The following is an 18,994-nucleotide window of genomic DNA, read 5'->3' as shown; positions in this document are numbered from 1 at the left end:
CTAGTAACAATATCAGTGAAGGCCCAAAGGGGCTGACTCTGACCTGGAAAGAGTGGTCCTCTGGACTTACCATCTTCTCTCCCATTTCATGTCAAAGGTGAGAGCCCTGCAAATGAAAACTCAATCATTTCTGTCTAAACTAAGCTGCTTATTAGGCATTTCTTTTCAAATGACTCTCCTGGGAACATTGGGTGCGGCTGAATCCTTCCAAGGTTTTCTATTTCTTTCCCTCAGAGCAGGGATATTTTCACCAGATTTTTGGTTATGGTTTATTGAGCATTTGTTTTAATATGGCTCAGTATGAAGCATTAGACACAACTTACAATTTCAAATCTTTCCCTGGAAGCAGAGATAGCAGTTTAGCCAGGTTTTTTTTTTGGCCTTTGTTTATTGAGTTTGTTATCTGAAAGTGCTCTTGCATATTCTTGCTTTAATCTTCATCAAGGCAGATGTGGGGGAGATAACCAGTTCCAGAAATGGTATTCAGTGCTGATGATACAGAGAAACTGAAACAAATCTCTGTAACACTGGAAGATGTAATGGGACAATTTGACAAGTTGAACAGTAGCAAATTGCCTGATGGTATACATCCAAGAGTACTGATAGAATTGAAAGATGAATTTGCAGAGCTATTGCTAATAATTAGTAATTTATCTTTAAAATCCAGCATGACTGAAGGGTGGCCAAGGTGACACCAATTTTTAAAAAGGGTTCCAGAGGTGATCCAGGAAATTATAGATCAGTGAGTCTGATGTCGGTGCTGGGCAAAATGGTAGAGACTATTATGTATAAAGAACAAAATTACAAAGCATATACATAAGCATGGATTAATGAGACAAAGCCAACATGGATTTAGTCGAGAGAAATCTTGCCTCACCAATCTACTATGTTTCTACAAAGGGGTGAACAAACATGTGGGTAAAAATGAGCTGGTCAATACTGCTATTTGGATTTTCAAAAGGTATTTGATAAAGTACCTCATGAAAGACTTTTGAAGAAACTAGAAAGTCATGGGATAAGAGAGAATGTCCTGGTATGGAATAAGAACTGGTTATAAGATAGAAAACAGAGCATAGGGTTAAATGGTTAATATTCTCAAAAGAGAATAGTGGGGTTCTTTAGCATGGGCTCGAGTAAGCACATTGAGTAACACAAATTCATTCCTCCCTATTCCCTGAAGCAGCCATGTGGCGAAAAGCTTGGCCATCATCGGTGGGTTTGGGAGCCTGTGCTGGATTGTACACTGAAGATAAGTTCTAACACTTTCTCTAAAAACATGTGTTTCTAAACAGCATGTTAAACATTTTTTTGAGTGCTGCCTGCAATTTGAGCAATATTTTTGCTGCATGAATTGTTCAGGAGGTTTTTATGCCTATGATGTTATTTACCCTCTCTAGTTAGAAGAGGGTTTCTCCCTGGTGTGGTTCTGAGGCTTTTCCTCCAGTAACACACTGTGGATCAGATTGCTTGTTTTTATCTATGTTCACAGCTTTTGCATTAGGTTATAAATAGTGGGGTTCTCCAGACGTGCTGAGACATACCCCTGCTTTTTAGCATATTTATCAATGATATAGAGAGAGGAATAGCTAGTGAGATGATTAAATTTGCTGATGACGCACAGTTGTTCCAAATTGTTAAATCACAAGAGGATTGTGTAAAATTGCAAGAGGATCTTGTCAGATTGGGAGACTAGGCATCTATAGATGGGAATAACTAGTGAGATAATTAAATATGTAGACTACACAACATTGTTCAAAGTAGTTAAATTGCAAAAGGATTGTGAAAAATTGCAAGAGGACCTTGTGAGACTGGACGACTGGGCATCAAAATGGCAAATGACGTTTAATGTGAGCAAGTGCAAAGTGATGCATTTGGGAAAAGGATCTAGGTGTCGTCATTGAAGATACATTGAATCCCTTAGCTCAGTGTGCAGCAGCATCAAAGAAAGCAAATAAAATGTTAGGAATTATCAGGAAAGGAATGAAAAACAAAGATGAGAATGTTATAATACTGCCTCAAAAAAGATATAGCACAATTAGAAAAGGTACAGAGAAGGGTGAAAAAAATGATAAAAGGGATTGGCCAACTTTCCTATGAGAAAAGGCTAAAGCGGCTAGAGGTCTTCAGCTTGGAAAAGAAATGACTCAGGGGTGATATGATAGAGGTCTATAAAATACTGAATGAAGTGGAAAGGGTAGTTGTGAATCGCTTGTTTATTCTTTCCAAAAATACTTGGACTAGGGGGCATGCGATGAAGCTACTACTACTACTATTTCTTCACATTACATGTAATTAAACTCTGGAATTTGTTGCCAGAGAATGTGGTGAAATTGATTTGCTTAGCAGGGTTTAAAAAAATGTTTGGATGATTTCCTAAAAGAGAAGTCCGTAGGCCATTATTGAGATGGCTTGGGGAAATCCACTGCTTATTCCTAGGATAAACAGCATAAAATTTGTTTTACTACTTGGGATCTAGCTAGGTACTTGGGACCTTGGATAGCCACTGTTGGAAACAGGATACTGGGCTTGATGGACCTTTGTTCTGTCCCATTATGGCAATTCATATAACATGCCTTTTGTGCTTTGCAGAGAGGCCTTTGAAGGTATAAATAAACATGTGGATAAAGATGAGCAGGTTGATTTAGTGCATCTAGATATTCATAAAGCTTTCTATAAAGTTCCTCATGAGACTTCTAAGAAAATTAAAAAGTCATGGGATAGGAGTCGGTGCTTTGTTGTGGATTAGGAATTGGTTTTTGGCAGAAAACAGAGGGTACGGTTAAATTGCCATTTTCCTCAATGGAGGAGGGTGAATAGTGGAATGCCGCAGGGATCTGTACTGGGACCAGTGCGGAACGATAAGTGGGTAATTAAATTAGCCGATGATACAAAATGATTCAAAGTTGTTCAAACACTTGCAGACTGTGAAGAATTGCAGGATGACCTTAGGAAATTGGAAGACTGGGCATCCAAATGGCAGATGAATGGAACAGGTAGGTGTGAATAGCGATTTCAATTCAAATACAAATAATCCAGGAATCTACTGTGCTAAGTTCTACTGAAATAAACATTTAATCTCTGATTTCATGTTGCTTGTTAAAGCTCAGTGTTTATTATTCGTATTGTATTTTTTATTAAAATAAATTTTAATACAACAAAAATGCTCAAAACTGTCAAATCATATTTTGATTGTGAAACCAGCTTGGGCAGGAGCCAGTGAAGGAAGTCACTTCTGCCCTGAAGTAATGTAATGTAATTTATTTCTTATATACCGCTAAACTCCGTTAGGATTCTAAGCGGTTTACAGAAAAAATAGACAATAGGGTGCATTAAAATTATAAGTACAATAGGTACTTAGATATTCCCTTACTGTCCCGAAGGCTCACAATCTAACTAAAGTACCTAGAAAAATGACAATTAGTAGAGTAATGAAAAAATAAAATAGAGATAGATGAGAAAAAATAAGAAAATAAACATTCTAATAAGACTACAATGGTCTAAAGGACTTTGAAAGGTTGAAAAAGAGGGGAGATAGGAAATAGAAGCAGAAGGGAGAACCATTGAAACTATAGAATTCTTGGGAAATTTAAATGAAATTTAAATAATAAAGTAGGAAATAGAGAATGACACGGTGGCGGTTTACCCGCGGCCACCGCATTTTAGCCGCGGGTCACCCGCCGAAAACGGGGAAGAAAACTAGCAGTCGCTGCGGCGACGGGGACAAGGCCATTCACCGCCCGCGGGGCGGTGAATGGTCTTGTCCCCGCAGTGAGGCATGAAGGATCGCGCGGTCCCCGCAGCTCACACCCGCCTGCCCAATCGATTCTAGTGTTTAGCTAGCTCTCTCCCTTCTCCTCACCTTAGTTTGTAGATTTTCTTTTTCGGCGACCCGCACGCTATCAGAGAGCCGCGCTCCCGCTGTGCTCAGTGTTCAATCTTCTGCTCTGACGCAACCGGAAACAGGAAGTTGCAGCAGAGCAGAAGATTGAACACTGAGCAGCCGCGCATGCGCGGCTCTTTGGGAAAGCGTGCAGGTCGCCGAAAAAGAAAACCTATAAACTAAGGTGAGGAGAAGGGAGAGACCTGGCTAAACACTAGGATCGATTGGGCAGGAAGGTAGTGGCTGCGGGGACCGTGCGATCGCTAGTGTTCCCGGCTCAAATTGGAAGGAGGGAGTGAAAGGGAAAAGGATTCTGGGCCAAGGGGATGAAGTCGGAAAGAAAAACCCACAGCAGGAAAGAAAGGGAAGGACTGGCAGGTGAGCCAGATGCTAGAAGCAGGGGGGGGGGGGGAAGAAAGAGGGAAAAAAGCTAGATGGGGTTGAAACGAAGAGACACACTGGTATGGAAGAGGAAGATAGGGGAAATCTGGACACAGGAAGGTAACAGAAAGAGGGGAAATTATGTGCATGGGGCATAGGGACAGAGACATAAAGGGGACATGCCATGGGGATGGTATATGGACACAGGGGGGGCAATGACAGATACATAGGGGAGATATTAGAAATGGAGAAAATAGGAACACAGAAGCGAGATGGTTTGTGGGGATGGGACAGGGACCGAGCTTGCAGGCTCCAGTGGCTTGCACAAATTACATTGTAACGTGCCATGAAAATAAGAGGAAGGAAGGTAGATAGGCCACGCGAGAGGAGCTGAAGGGTAGTAGAAAGGAACAGATGGTAAAGGAGGGAGGAAAGGGTGGTGGTGGAAAGGAATAGAACAGACATTGAAGGAGGGTGGAGAGGAACAGACCCCCAAGGGAAATGTGGAAGACAGAGTGGGAAGAAGACAGATGCCAGACTATGCGGGAGCGGAGGGAAGAAGATGGGTGCTAGACCAATTGGGGGGGGTTAAGGGAGAGGCACAGTAACAGCAAATGGAAGACGCAGAGAGAAGACACACAGTGGATAGAAGGAATTCAATGAGAAGATGTGGAAAGCAGAAACCAGACAACAAAGGTAGAAAAAAAAATTATATTTATTTATTTATTTTTTGCTTTAGGATAAAATAGTATATTAGTTGTGTTGATAAAAATTTATAAACAAAGTCCTGCCAGCTGAACATCTCTTTCTCTAGTTCAGCAGCAGGAACTTTGATTTATAAGAAAGGAATAAGCTAAATATTACAGTACTAAGGCTTATATGGATGCAGCGGGGACGGTGACGGGGCGGTGAATGGGATGGCAGTGGCGGTGACGGGGCGGTGAAAGGGATGGCGGTGACGGGGCGGTGAAGGGAACGGCGGTGACGGGGCGGTGCAGAGGATGGTGGGGCGGTGACGGGGACAGATTTTTTCCCCGTGTCATTCTCTAGTAGGAAACAAAAACCAAGTGGCAAAACAATGAATGAGATTTAAAAATAAAATATCATAAACTAAAAAAGAAAGTGAAAAAATAAAAACAAACAGTCAAGACTGAAGTCCAGCTTGAAATGACTTCACTGCTTTGGCTGCGAAACTTCTCCAAATGTCATCCGATCCTTATCAGCAAACCGAAAGCCCCAAATCCAGTGTCTCCGGTCATCAACTCGTCTAAGATATTCACTCTCTCTGCCTGCATGTCAAATTCGCTGAATCTGTCTCCTTTCAGGACAGGCACCGCTCGCGTCTCTCTGACCGTTTGCGGCGCCAACCATGGCCTCCCCCTCGTTGTGGCGGTGGTGGTCGTGGGGGTCGCTCCTCATCATGGCCGAAGCTAGCGGCTGCAGCACCTTCTCTGAGTCGACGCTGCTCAGCAGGCCCGGGCTGGCGTCAGGGCCGGGTGCCTCTAGCGGCGGGCGAGCGCCGGGTTGGCTGCCGGCTTCTTGGCGACAGGGGTGACGGCGATGATGGGATGGAGGGGCTGGGTGAGCGATTGTGCCGGAGGCATCTCCTTGCCCGCATACTTAAGCTCCAACTCGGCAATCCTCACCGACGCGACCTGCCCCAACAATGCCCGATAAAAACTGAACAGTGACATCGCAAGGGAGGGGGGCGGTCTGTTCTGGGCGCCATGTTGGTCGGGGGCACATTAACTCCTCCTCTTTTTCTGCAGCAGAGTTGGCAGCTGCGCTGAGGTGCAGGAAGGTCCAGTGATGACTCACTCACCCGCCAAGCCCTGGAGGAAGAGAGGTGGCCTGGGAGCCCTGGAGATGTCAGTTGCGGTGTGAGCAGGCAAAAGGCAGGAGCAGGCAAACGGCTCAATTGCGGCAGTTCAGGAGTGTTCCCGGCTGTTACTGGGGGGCGGAGATCGCTCACACGCCGAGCCCCGGAGGAAGAGAGGTGGCCTGGGAGCTCTGGAGATGTCAGTTGCGGTGCGAGCAGGCAAAAGGCAGGAGTAGGCGAACGGCTCAACTGCCGCAGATCAGGAGTGTTCCCGGCCGCTACTGGGGGGGCGGAGCTTGCTCACACGCCGAGCCCCGGAGGAAGAGAGGTGGCCTGGGAGCCCTGGAGGTGCCAGCCGCGGTGCGAGCAGGCAAAAGGCAGGAGCAGGCGAACGGCTCAACTGCCGCAGTTCAGGAGGGTTCCCGGCTGCTTCTGGGGGGCGGAGCTTGCTCATACGCCGAGCCCTGGAGGAAGCGAGGTGGCCTGGGAGTCCCGGAGGTGTCAGTTGCGGTGCAAGCAGGGAACAGGCAGGAGCAGGTGAACGGCTTAACTGCCGCAGTTCAGGGGGGTTCCCGGCTGCTTCTGGGGGGCGGCACTCGATCACACGGCAAGCCCCGGAGGAAGAGAGGTGGCCTGGGAGCTCTGGAGATGTCAGCTGCGGTGCGAGCAGGCAAAAGGCAGGAGCAGGCGAACGGCTCAACTGCTGCAGTTCAGGAGGGTTCCCGGCTGCTTCTGGGGGGCTGAGCTCGCTCACACGCCGAGCCCCGGAGGAAGAGAGGTGGCCTGGGAGCCCTGGAGATGTCAGTTACGGTAAGAGCAGGCAAAAGGCAGGAGCAGGCGAACGGCTCATAGTATCTGCTGATGTTTAGAATTTACAGCTGGTCTTTTCTCATAACGCATATACCATATGCTTCTTTTGCTTGGTTGATGTCCTTTTAGAGGTTTTTATAATTAAATAGATGAAGAATTGTTGTTTAAAAGGAGGGAGTTCGTTTAAAAGGAGGGAGTTCAACTGTCAGCCAGCCACCATCCAGCCTCCAAGTTCCGGTCACTAGATCACTAGGGCTTTTAAGGTAGGCCCAGGGAGGGGGGATCTTGTGTTTGCCGGATGGGGATTTGGCAAAAGATGGAGTACCAGCACCTTTTCTTCTAGGATAAAAAAGCATTGCACATATTACTTTGGAATGGGGGGTTTATGAAGGGGATTAAAATGTAAAATGATCTATTGTGTGGCAGTTTATTTTTGGTATAGGTACTTTCTGTAATAGTTTATGCTATATAAAGACATATTGCTATTTATTTATAATGGGATATCGGTAAAGAAATAAAAAAATATTGCCTCAGCTATTTCTGTTGCCTGTTCCTTTTCAGGGAGCACCAAAGACATTGTCTCTTTCTGCTGGGTATATTACCCTTGGTCTCTTCTGACTCTCCAGCTACAGCTCTAAGGGGATTGTCCCAGACCCACTTTGCACTTAGTGTAGACATGTTCTTCTCATGTGGGCCTGAGTAAAAATAAAAAAAAATTTAAAATTGTTTGCCCACCCTGGTATAGCAACAAGTGCAATAAAGATTTTATTTTCCTGAATAGTATAGCTGTAACAGCATACAATATGCAGGGGCCTTCCCTAATGAAAATGCAAATGTTTTATACCACACTTATATGAAGCGAGAACAAACTATCCAAGCTGAACTGCTTTAAAATAAGAATCTGCTGTGATTTTGCTCAGTAGTGGATCAAGGATTACGAGTATGGCTGATTATCCCAGGACAAGCAGGCAGCATATTCTTGACTGATGGGTGACGGCACCGACGGAGCCCCGGTACGGACAATTTTAGAGTGATTGCACTCTAAGAACTTTAGAAAGTTCTAGCTCGGCCGCACCGCGCACGCGCGAGTGCCTTCCCGCCCGACAGAGGCGCGCGGTCCCTCAGTTTCTTAGTTTCCGCGGAGCTAAGAAGACGCGTTTTCAACGGCTGTTGAAACTTTTTTCTCTTTGCCTTCCCGCTCGCGTAAACTTTTGATTATTTAATCTTATTTCTTTTCTTTTTTCTATTTAAAAAAAAAAAAAAATCCTTCATTTTTTCTTTAATTTAATCTTTCCCCGGCGGGGCCTTCTGCCACCATCGAAGCCTCGGCCTTCGATTTGGCTGAAGCCGTTTTTCCTTTCATGCCCCCTCAACCGGGTTTTAAAAAGTGCCAGCGGTGTGCTCGGCCTATATCTCTCACGGACCCACACAACTGGTGTTTACAGTGTTTGGGTCCTGAGCATCAGGCCTCTACTTGCACCCGCTGTGCCACTCTAAAAAAACGGACATTAAAAAATCGCCAAATCCAGCAGCGATTATTGTTCGGTGCCGAGATGTCCGACCCCATTCCATCGACTCCAGCTTCGGCACCGATTCAGTCGGCACCCTCTTCTTCGACGCCGCGTGATTCCGCACCGGCGTCTCACCAGTCAGGTAAGCCGGCTAAGAAGCCTTCCCCGCTGGAGCGTCCTCCGGTCTCGAGTGCAGTGAGTCCAATCCTGCCGACTGTGAGACGCCAGCGGAAGCGTTCCGCCCCTATAGAGGTGAGTCCCTCGACATCGGGCTCCTCATCTCCGGGGCGTCGAACGGCACCGCAGGTACCGCAGAAGAAAAAGGCGGTACCGGTGCCATCCCTTGATGACCGCATCACGGCCATCCTTCAGGTGCAGCTTAAGGACCAATTGAAACAGCTCCTTCCTGCTATCCTGGCTCCGAACCTTCCGGTGCCGGTCCGCACCGAGCTACCGGTACCGATTGTGGAACAGCCTGTGTTACCTGCTTCCACTATTTCGGTACCGCTTCAACTAACCTCATCGGTATCGATGCCAGTTCTTGCACCGGAGCCGAGAGCTCACCATCAATCGGTGCAGACTTCGGCACCGGTGCAACCGATAACATCTCCTGACTCGATATCGATGAGGTCGGGTAAGTCGTTACACAAAACCCGACACTTACAATCATCGACACCTGAGTCTCGGGACCATACTCCCCATGTCAGGGATCCTGATCTGTGGGGAGACTCAGAGGAACCCTTTCTTTCTGAAGGCGAATGTTCCTCAGAGGAGGAGGATTCGACTGTCCCTGACCCATCCTCCAAACAAGTCACTTCCTCTTTCTCCTGCTTTTTGAAAGAGATGTGTGACTCCTTATCCATTCCTTTGGAGGCTGAATCCAAAAAGTCCAAAGCTTTTTTGGATGCCCTTGATTTTGACCAGCCTCCAAAGGAATTTTTGAAACTCCCTCTTCATGACATCTTGAGGGAGACTTTCTATAAAAATTTAGAGACTCCTTTAACTGTCCCAGGGGCCCCACGTAAACTGGATTCTCTATATAAGGTAATTCCCATTCCTGGGTTCGACAAACCTCAACTTCCACACGAATCCTTAACTGTCGAATCCACCCTTAAAAAATCTTCAGGCGCCAGTGTATATGCATCGGTACCTCCTGGCAGAGAAGGTAGAGCCATGGATAAATTTGGTAAGAGGCTCTACCAAAATGCTATGTTAGCAAATAGAGCTAGCAATTATGCTTTTCATTTTTCTTTTTATTTGAAGCATCTCCTTACCACCATGGCTTCCTTCGAAAAGTACCTTCCTTCACGAAAACATCACTCCTTTCATACCTGCTTGTCGTCTCTTTTTCAATTACGTAAGTTCATGGTTAGATCCATATATGACACCTTTGAACTTACATCCAGAGCGACAGCAATGTCAGTAGCTATGCGTCGCCTGGCCTGGCTTCGGGTATCCGACCTTGATGTTAATCATCAGGATCGATTAGCCAACGCCCCTTGCCTAGGGGATGAGCTCTTTGGGGAATCCATGGACTCAACCACACAAAAGCTCTCTGCTCATGAGACACGCTGGGATACCCTGCTTAAAAATAAAAAGAAGCCTCCTCCGCCAAAACCATATAGGCAGCAGTCGGCCTATCAACGCCGCTTCACAGCTCGGCCATTACCTACCACTGCTCAGCAACCCAGGCGTCAGAGGCAGCAACAACGTCAGCCTCCCAGACAGCAGCCACAGCAGCAACCTGTGAAACCACCTCCTCAGCAGAAGTCACAGCCCTTTTGACTTCATTCTCCACAGTATAGCCAGTATTCCTATTCCTGCTCTCCTGCCTCAACCTATAGGAGGTCGACTTTCTCTGTTCCTCAGCCGATGGGAAGTTATCACTTCGGACCAATGGGTCCTCAACATCATCCACCACGGCTACTCTCTCAACTTTCAGACTCTTCCATCCCAAAACCTGCCAAAAGAGTCTGCTTTGAACAGTCCTCAATCTGCCCTCCTCATTCAGGAAGTTCAATCCCTCCTTCTTCTAAACGCTATAGAAGAAGTTCCTCAAGATCAAAAAGGGCAGGGATTCTACTCCCGTTATTTTCTAGTCCCCAAAAAAACAGGAGATCTCAGACCGATTTTGGATCTCCGCGATCTCAACAAACATCTGGTAAAAGAAAAATTCAAGATGCTTTCTTTAGCCATCCTTTATCCTCTTCTCAATCAAAACGACTGGCTATGCTCCCTCGATCTCAAAGAGGCATACACTCACATACCGATCCATGTAACCTCAAGACAGTATCTCCGTTTCATGATCAATCATTGTCATTACCAATACAAGGTGCTACCCTTCGGCCTTGCCTCCTCTCCAAGGGTCTTCACCAAGTGTCTCATTGTGGTAGCGGCATTTCTACGCTCTCACCACCTACAGGTCTTCCCTTACCTGGACGACTGGTTAATCAAGGCCACATCCGCTCAAGCAGTTCTACTGGCCACAAACCAAACCATCTTGTTTCTACGAATTCTGGGGTTCGAGATCAATCTACCCAAATCTCATCTCATCCCCACTCAGAGACTTCAATTCATTGGAGCGATCCTGGACACACTCCTTATGAGAGCTTTCCTACCATCCAATCGTCTTCAGACCCTTCAGTCTCTATGTCAGCAGGTGCTTTCACTACCTTCCATCTCAGCCAGGCAAATGATGGTACTCTTGGGGCACATGGCATCTACAGTTCATGTCACGCCCCTCGCACGTCTTCACCTGCGCACTCCTCAATGGACCCTGGCTACTCAGTGGTCCCAAGCGACGGATCCTTGCTCACGACACATATCTGTGACATCATCTCTTCGTCAGTCTCTTCAATGGTGGTTGGTATCCTCAAATCTATCCAGAGGTCTTCTGTTCCATCAGCCTCCTCATCAATTAGTCATCACCACCGACGCCTCTCTTTATGCATGGGGAGCTCACTTGAACGAGTTCCAGACTCAAGGTCTTTGGACAGCCCAGGAAAAGAAGCATCAAATCAATTTCCTGGAACTCAGAGCGATGTTTTATGCCCTCAAGGCCTTCCAACATCTTCTATTTCCTCAGGTCCTTCTGTTGTGCACAGACAATCAGGTTGCGATGTACTACATCAACAAACAGGGTGGGACAGGCTCTCGCCTTTTATGCCAAGAAGCTCAAAAGATCTGGAATTGGGCCATAGATCACCATCTCTTCCTGAAAGCTATCTACATTCAGGGAGCACAGAATTCTTTAGCGGACAAACTCAGCAGAATTCTCCAGCCTCACGAGTGGACACTCGATCCTGTAACTCTGCAGTCTATCTTCACTCAATGGGGCACTCCTCAGATAGACCTCTTTGCAGCTCCTCACAATCACCAGCTGCCCCTCTTTTGCTCCAGACTTTACTCTCCTCACCGTCTGGCAGCGGATGCTTTTCTCCTAGACTGGTCGAATCTGTTCCTGTACGCCTTCCCTCCTCTGCCTCTAATGTTGAGAACCTTATTCAAGCTCAAGAGGGAACGAGCCACAATGATTCTGATTGCTCCGAGGTGGCCCAGGCAACATTGGTTCTCCCTTCTACTTCAACTCAGTTCCAGGGAACCTTTTCTTCTTCCTCTGTTTCCTTCTCTGCTTACGCAACAGCAGGAAACCCTTCTACATCCCAACCTCCAGTCTCTGCACCTGACAGCTTGGTATCTCTCGGGCTGACATCTCATGATACTCTTTTATCTCAGCCTGTTCGTTCCATTCTGAATGCCTCCAGGAAACCAACCACTCTGCAATGTTACCATCAGAAGTGGACGAGATTTTCCTCCTGGTGTCTTCTTCATCATCTTGATCCAACTTCTCTGGCAGTGGAGACATTGTTGGATTATTTGCTTTCTTTGTCTGACTCTGGCCTTAAGTCCTCTTCCATCAGAGTCCACCTCAGTGCCATTGCAGCTTTTCATGAGCCAGTCCATGGAAAACTTCTCTCAGCTCATCCCCTGGTATCCAGGTTCATGCGAGGGCTTTTCAATGTGAAACCACCTCTTAAAGCCCCTCCTGTTATCTGGGATCTCAATGTGGTTCTTTCCGCCTTAATGAAGCCTCCATTTGAACCTTTGGCTACCTCTCCTTTCAAGTTTCTCACTTGGAAAGTGCTTTTCCTTATTGCTCTTACCTCTGCCAGGAGGGTCAGTGAGCTTCATGCACTGGTCGCAGATCCACCTTTTACGGTTTTTCACCATGACAAGGTGGTTTTGCGTACACATCCAAAGTTTCTCCCTAAGGTTGTCTCTGAATTCCATCTCAACCAATCCATTGTTCTACCTGTTTTCTTTCCAAAACCTCATTCTCATTCTGGAGAACAAGCTTTACATACTTTGGATTGTAAAAGGGCTCTGGCTTACTATCTAGAGCGTACGAAACCCCACAGATCAGTTCCCCAACTTTTTCTGTCCTTTGATCCAAATAAATTGGGACGTCCCGTTTCTAAACGTACGTTGTGTAATTGGCTGGCAGCGTGCATTTCATTCTGTTATGCTCAGACCGGACTGACACTGGAAGGTTCTGTCACGGCCCATAGAGTCAGAGCAATGGCAGCTTCTGTAGCTTTCCTCCGTTCCACTCCTATTGAGGAAATCTGTAAGGCTGCTACTTGGTCCTCAGTTCACACTTTTACATCTCATTATTGTCTGGATGCTTTCTCCAGACGGGATGGACACTTCGGCCAATCTGTTTTGCAAAATTTGTTTTCCTAATGGCCAACCTTCCCTCCATCCCTCTTTTTGTTAGCTTGGAGGTCACCCATCAGTCAAGAATATGCTGCCTGCTTGTCCTGGGATAAAGCACAGTTACTTACCGTAACAGGTGTTATCCAGGGACAGCAGGCAGATATTCTTGCGTCCCACCCACCTCCCCGGGTTGGCTTCTTAGCTGGCTTATACTAACTGAGGGACCGCGCGCCTCTGTCGGGCGGGAAGGCACTCGCGCGTGCGCGGTGCGGCCGAGCTAGAACTTTCTAAAGTTCTTAGAGTGCAATCACCCTAAAATTGTCCGTACCGGGGCTCCGTCGGTGCCGTCACCCATCAGTCAAGAATATCTGCCTGCTGTCCCTGGATAACACCTGTTACGGTAAGTAACTGTGCTTTTTGTAATGTCCTGAAATTTTTTTTTATCTTGTAGCTTCAAAAAAGTAATAAATTGGTTGAAAAAGTGTCTACTGTTTTAAATATATACATATGTATAGTTCTGAGAGATTTTTCTTTTCTCCCAATGCTCACCTCCTCTCCATGTAAAGCGAGTAATCATGTGTATGTGAATGGACATGGCAGAGCTTTGAAGCGAGGAGGGAGTTCCTCAGCCTGCAGCAGTTTACTGGACCTGGATCCCTTGATTTTAATCCATTTGTTGGATCTAAAGGACAGAAATAGTATGGAAAATATTCTGGGTCTACAACCTCACCCTCCTGTTTCACTCCTGCAAGCAACAGGTACACAATACAAACAGTTCAAATGCAAATAATCCGCTTTTCTCTCATTTTTAAATTCTTAGACAGTATAGCCTGTGGCAATATAGCTGTGCTAATTTATCTTTTGGTAAAATGGCAGTCAAAATTAATACATATTAGCCAAGAATGACTATGGTAATTCTTTTGACTATGGTAATTCTCAAAGATGTTGCTTACTCTATAACTTTTGTCATGCAGTTTGTCAAGCAGTTTCCAACTCTGATGTCCTTCAGCTTTTCTTTACTCTTCTTTTTTCTCCTCCCTGAGAGCCTAGAAGTAATTTTTGATGCCTTTGAAATTACAACAATGAAAAGTGTTCCTTCTAGGGGAGGATAAATTTCTATTGCTGTGAATAGGCTAAATAGGTGCAAGCGTTAGGGGTCTCGTGCTTTCAGCAGTGGCATTCTCTGCTCTTTTATTATATCACTTATGAGTCTCTAGATAGTCATTATGGCCCATATTCTATAAACGGCACCTTGATTTAGGTGCTGGTAGGTGCCCTACCAGTGCCTAAGTTAAGTGCAAAACACCATTTAAAAGTGGTTTTTAAAAAGAATCAAGGTGCCTACTGGCACCTAAAGAAAATGGCGCTTGTATCATGCCTGCAGAGGTACTTTAGAAAACCTAACCACTGTAGGCATGGCTAACGCAGGAAGTGGTGTTAGGTGTCATAAAGCGCCTCTGTAGGTGCAATTTCGTGTGAAAAGGGCCAGAAATGTAGGCCTTATAAACCCTGGCCTACATTTCCGGCACCTACCTTCCCCAAAGCTGCAATTCTATAAGTGACATCGTTGCATGATTGACACTCGATCGGTGGCCGTTTTTAAGGTAACTGACAACGATGGCACCATTTATAGAATCTGGGCCTATGTCTTTATATTCTCTCTGTTGACATCTTCTAATGTCATAAGTCTCTTTCCTCTTTCCCCAAATAACTCACAATAGAAATCTTATTATTCCAGTTTATGGATTGTGTTGTAGTGTAACTTAATCTGTGCATGAGCAAAGTGATAGATAATATAATTTCAAGTTGTTTTCTTATTGATGAAAATCTGAGAGTTTCATTTAGCTTTCTTCAAACAGAGAACTTAACAGATCAAACCCAGCAGGATAAATAGATTGAGCAGGGGTCAGGTGTATTTGTGGCTAGTTGGCTTAGAGCAACTTATTTATTGAAAACTCTGAATAGGCTCAGCAGTGGCTTCTGCTTTCCCTTTTCCCTTCATCTGTACACAATGCCAATCCTCATTTATGCTCTTAATTTTAAAATGAAAGATTCTACTGGTTGTTTTAGTGGACTAAAGGAGTCTGGCTTTGCATTTCCTTCAGTTGAGTTGATCTTGCAGTCATCAAAGTCAGGATTCTTAATTGCTGCTATTGTTTTTCTATGCAGCTCAGTATGGTTGAGGTGAATAAAAAATCTTGTAGGGTTACAGTTCCTTCTCTTCTTGTATTCTGATTAACGTGTGTGTACTGAAAGCAAGGGAAAATAAACGTAGCCATCTTGCAAGGGAAGAAATGGTTTGTCATCACGCTAATTTAAAAAATATTTTAAAGCCAATGGAACATTGATTCCAAGGTTTAATATCCTCAGTTTTACAAATTTCCAAAATTAATTCTTATAAAACATGCTTTCATTCCAAGATACATTTCCTGAACTTTAACCAATTGGTAGTGTTTTAATAATAATCTTAATTATTTGTATATTGTTAGTTTATTAATCACATTGTTTCTAGGTCTCTGCCAAAAGAGTTTATAATCTGAGTGATGTAAACACAAAGGGATTTATTCTATTTTGTGTCTTTGGGAAAACATTTAGGGCTCCTTTTACGAAGCCGCGTTAGCAGTTTAACGCGCATAATAGCACGCACTAATTTGCCGGCTGCGCTAGCCGCTACTACCTCCTCTTAAGCAGGCGGTAGTTTTGTGGCTAGCGCACGCTAAAAAGTTGTGTGCGCTAAAGCCCCTAACGTGGCTTCGTAAAAGGAGCCCTTAGTACATCTGGCTCTATTTAGCAAAATCACTTCTCACGACAAAGCAAGCTGATTATTTCCTTCTTTTCTCTCTCCCCCATGTTTCACAGATCTCTGTTCTTATTTTTGGACAACTTTTCTCTCATCATTAATGCAAGATTTTCTGTCTTCAGTTCTAAATAGCTATCTGCTTTTCAGAAAAAGGAAAGAAAACAAAGCTAAAAATTGTGACTCAGTTGCCATTAAGCCCCAGCCTGAGGGTACTATGTAATTCGATTTTGTTCTCATTTTCCTTTTGTCTCTTTGACTTAGACATCCCTGAGGTGGTATATCTATGCCTGTGGTATTCAGCACTATTGGTATAGCATTTTCTCTTCTACATTGCTCATAATGGCTTCCTATCCTTGAAGGTGAAAAAGCTCCTCTTGTTGGTAGCTGTGCAGGAAGGTTCATACAGAATTGAGTAAGACATGGAGGAGGTTGAAAATTTCAGAATTTTTTCTATTTGCAGTTGTGTAACATCAGCCTCTTCCCAACTGCTTGCTCTTCTGTATTTGGCCCTGTAAATATTGGGGGGTTTTGATTGATATTTTTTTTTTCTTCAAAAGAGAAAAACAAATTGGGGAGAAAAGGGGAATATGTTACAGAATTCTCATGACATTATTGTATGCAATTTGCTATTCCCTTGTTCCCTAACAGGGATGAAGGGTTTATAATTAGAAACTGAAAACCTTAAAACAGGAATCTTTACTATCCTGGCTAAACAGAACAGTTGGTCCCTGTTTAGTAATTGTACAAACACACTATCGCCAATTAAACCGTTAAATTTATTAAAAGTTATTTCATAACAGAATAATCTTACAAGGCTCATAAATAATTATGATTTGTACAATGGAAATTCATCTCTTTTTTTTTTTAAATTATTTATTGATTTTCATACTTCAATAGTGCAATACATGAATATATAACTTATAATACATAAATACAAGCACATTCAACTTACAATTATACATAATCAATCATTTTCTCCCACCCATTCAATGATTATTCCATAAAACACAGCAACATAGAGTTCCCCAATAATCTTACCAGATCCCAGAGAGTTCTACTAGGGAAATCCTTATCTGAACCTAAACCACTCCACTATGGAGTGCCTCAGGGAGCCTTACTATCACCATTCCTCTTCAGCTTCTATGTCAAACCAGTACTGGACATAGCGGAAAAACACCGAATCAGAATCCACTCTTTCGCAGATGACTTACAACTCTACCTCACACTAGGCTGACACTGAGACACACAAATCAAAAATCTCCAGTCTTCCTTAACTGAAATAAAGACTTCAAGCCATTGGATGATTGGGAACAAGTTACAGTTAAATGAGTCCAAGACAGAACTTCTCTGGATCTACAAAGATCTTTGCGTATGCCTTGTCCGTCCTTTTCCTGGAGCACAAACACCCTTAAACCCAAGGATAACATCCGCAGCCTAGGAGTAACTCCTGACTCAAACTTATCAATGACAGATCACATATCCAAACTAGTATCTTCCTCCTTTTACTACCTCCACCAGCTAAAAACCATATGTGTATAATTCTCAGAACCCGAATTCACCCAACTACTGTACGCTTTTGTATTATCTTGCTTAGACTATTGCAACACACTACTAGTGGGCCTGCCTACCAAAACTCTCTCCCACCTCCAAAGGGTGCAAAATGCTGCAATCCGCCTCCTGGAAAACCTTGGCATTTGCGAGCACATTACACTGCAATAGCTTTCACGCACTGGCTGCCCATTCAAAAATGCTGCACCTTGATGCTCGCTTTCAAAACCGTCCAAAAACGATTCCACACTACATGACAACTAAATGACAAATCTACTTCCCAAAGTGACAACTGAGGTCCCAAGGAGAAAAATGACTGACTATACTTCCTGGCCGTTCCCTCAAAACTGAAACAGCCCGCAAATGCTCCTACTCTAATTTAATTCCCAGACTAAGGCATACCATCTCCCCCATCTGTTAGAACAAACCCAGCGCCTTAAGGACATGCACCCAGAAATGACATTTAGAGTCAATACACTTACGCCACCTACTCTCACCAGAGCTGCTTAGTGGATATGTTTTTTTTAACATGTCTATATTGTAAATTATGTAATCTTTGTCCTGTCTCGATTATATTGTGGATGTACTTTATAATCCATTCTAGGCTCCTTTGGGAGGATGGGCTAAATAATTGAGCAAATAAATAAATAACTATTGGACATCAACTCTCCACAAGTCTTTTTGTTTCTGAAAAAATTAATTGACCAAGTGGTTCCAGGACGGGAACAAATTCCTACTTTTGTCTATTTCAGTTAAGACCAACTCTCTTAATTTTACTTGCTATAGTCATTTTGGTAAAGAAAAACCAAAATAAAAAGTCCAGTCATTTTGATAAAGAAAACACAAAAGGTCTTCAGCTATTGATCTGAAAAAGGCGCAGCATAGCTCGTAAGAGCTAGTTTCAGATGTACATAGTCCAGTAGAAAGATATTACAACACATTGTCAGATCTTTTATTTCTACAAAATAAAAATACTGTATCTGTTTTTAAAATGATTGTTGCATGGGGGAGGAAGTGACGTCACCGGCACGAATGGACGCTTGCTAGGTGAGCTCCGTTCTAGCCCGCGCTGAGATCCCCGTGTCGGCTGTGCAATCGCGCTTTGTTTTTTTTGTCCGTCGGGTCCCGGTTGTGAGGGAGTGCGATCCGGCAATGGCGACGCGGAAACGGCAGCCTGGAGACAAACTAGGGCAAAGAACTCTGGAGCAGACCCTTGGCAGGGGCGCACGTGGTGGCTCAGGCCCGGATGAAGGTGGCAGTGGGGCCCTGCTTGCGGTGGGGGATGCGGCGGATCCGGCAGCCCTGGAATCGGCTGTGAGCTCGGCTGACCCTTTGACTAAGGCTGACATGCAGCGCTGGATACAGGAGGTGAAATCTGAAATTGCAGCTGTAGCAGTGCAGGTTCGGGAGACTGTGCAGGAACTGCGCTCGGATCTCCTTGAGGTGGGCTCTCGTGTGGATGTGGTTGAGACCCGGCTGGACGCGTGTGAGGCTTCTGTCACCGGTGTACAGCGTAAGATGGAGGATTC

At 44.7% G+C, this 18,994-nt stretch overlaps 1 protein-coding gene across 9 annotated transcripts in view; it reads left to right on the top strand.

Moving 5' to 3' along the window:
• The window catches only part of TRIM37 (tripartite motif containing 37), a 290,609-nt gene that overhangs the window by 214,057 nt on the left and 57,558 nt on the right, over positions 1-18,994 (top strand). For all 9 annotated transcript variants that reach the window (XM_033921675.1, XM_033921674.1, XM_033921671.1 and 6 more), the window contains one exon: positions 13,684-13,875. In XM_033921675.1, coding sequence (XP_033777566.1) covers positions 13,684-13,875 — 192 coding nt within the window. The remainder of the gene's footprint in view (positions 1-13,683; positions 13,876-18,994) is intronic.

The sequence above is a fragment of the Geotrypetes seraphini genome, chromosome 15 (genome assembly GCF_902459505.1).
Source record: "Geotrypetes seraphini chromosome 15, aGeoSer1.1, whole genome shotgun sequence".
Classification (NCBI taxonomy): Eukaryota; Metazoa; Chordata; class Amphibia; order Gymnophiona; family Dermophiidae; genus Geotrypetes; species Geotrypetes seraphini.
Note: the sequence above shows the minus strand (reverse complement) of the source record. Positions and strands in the feature narration are given on the sequence as shown.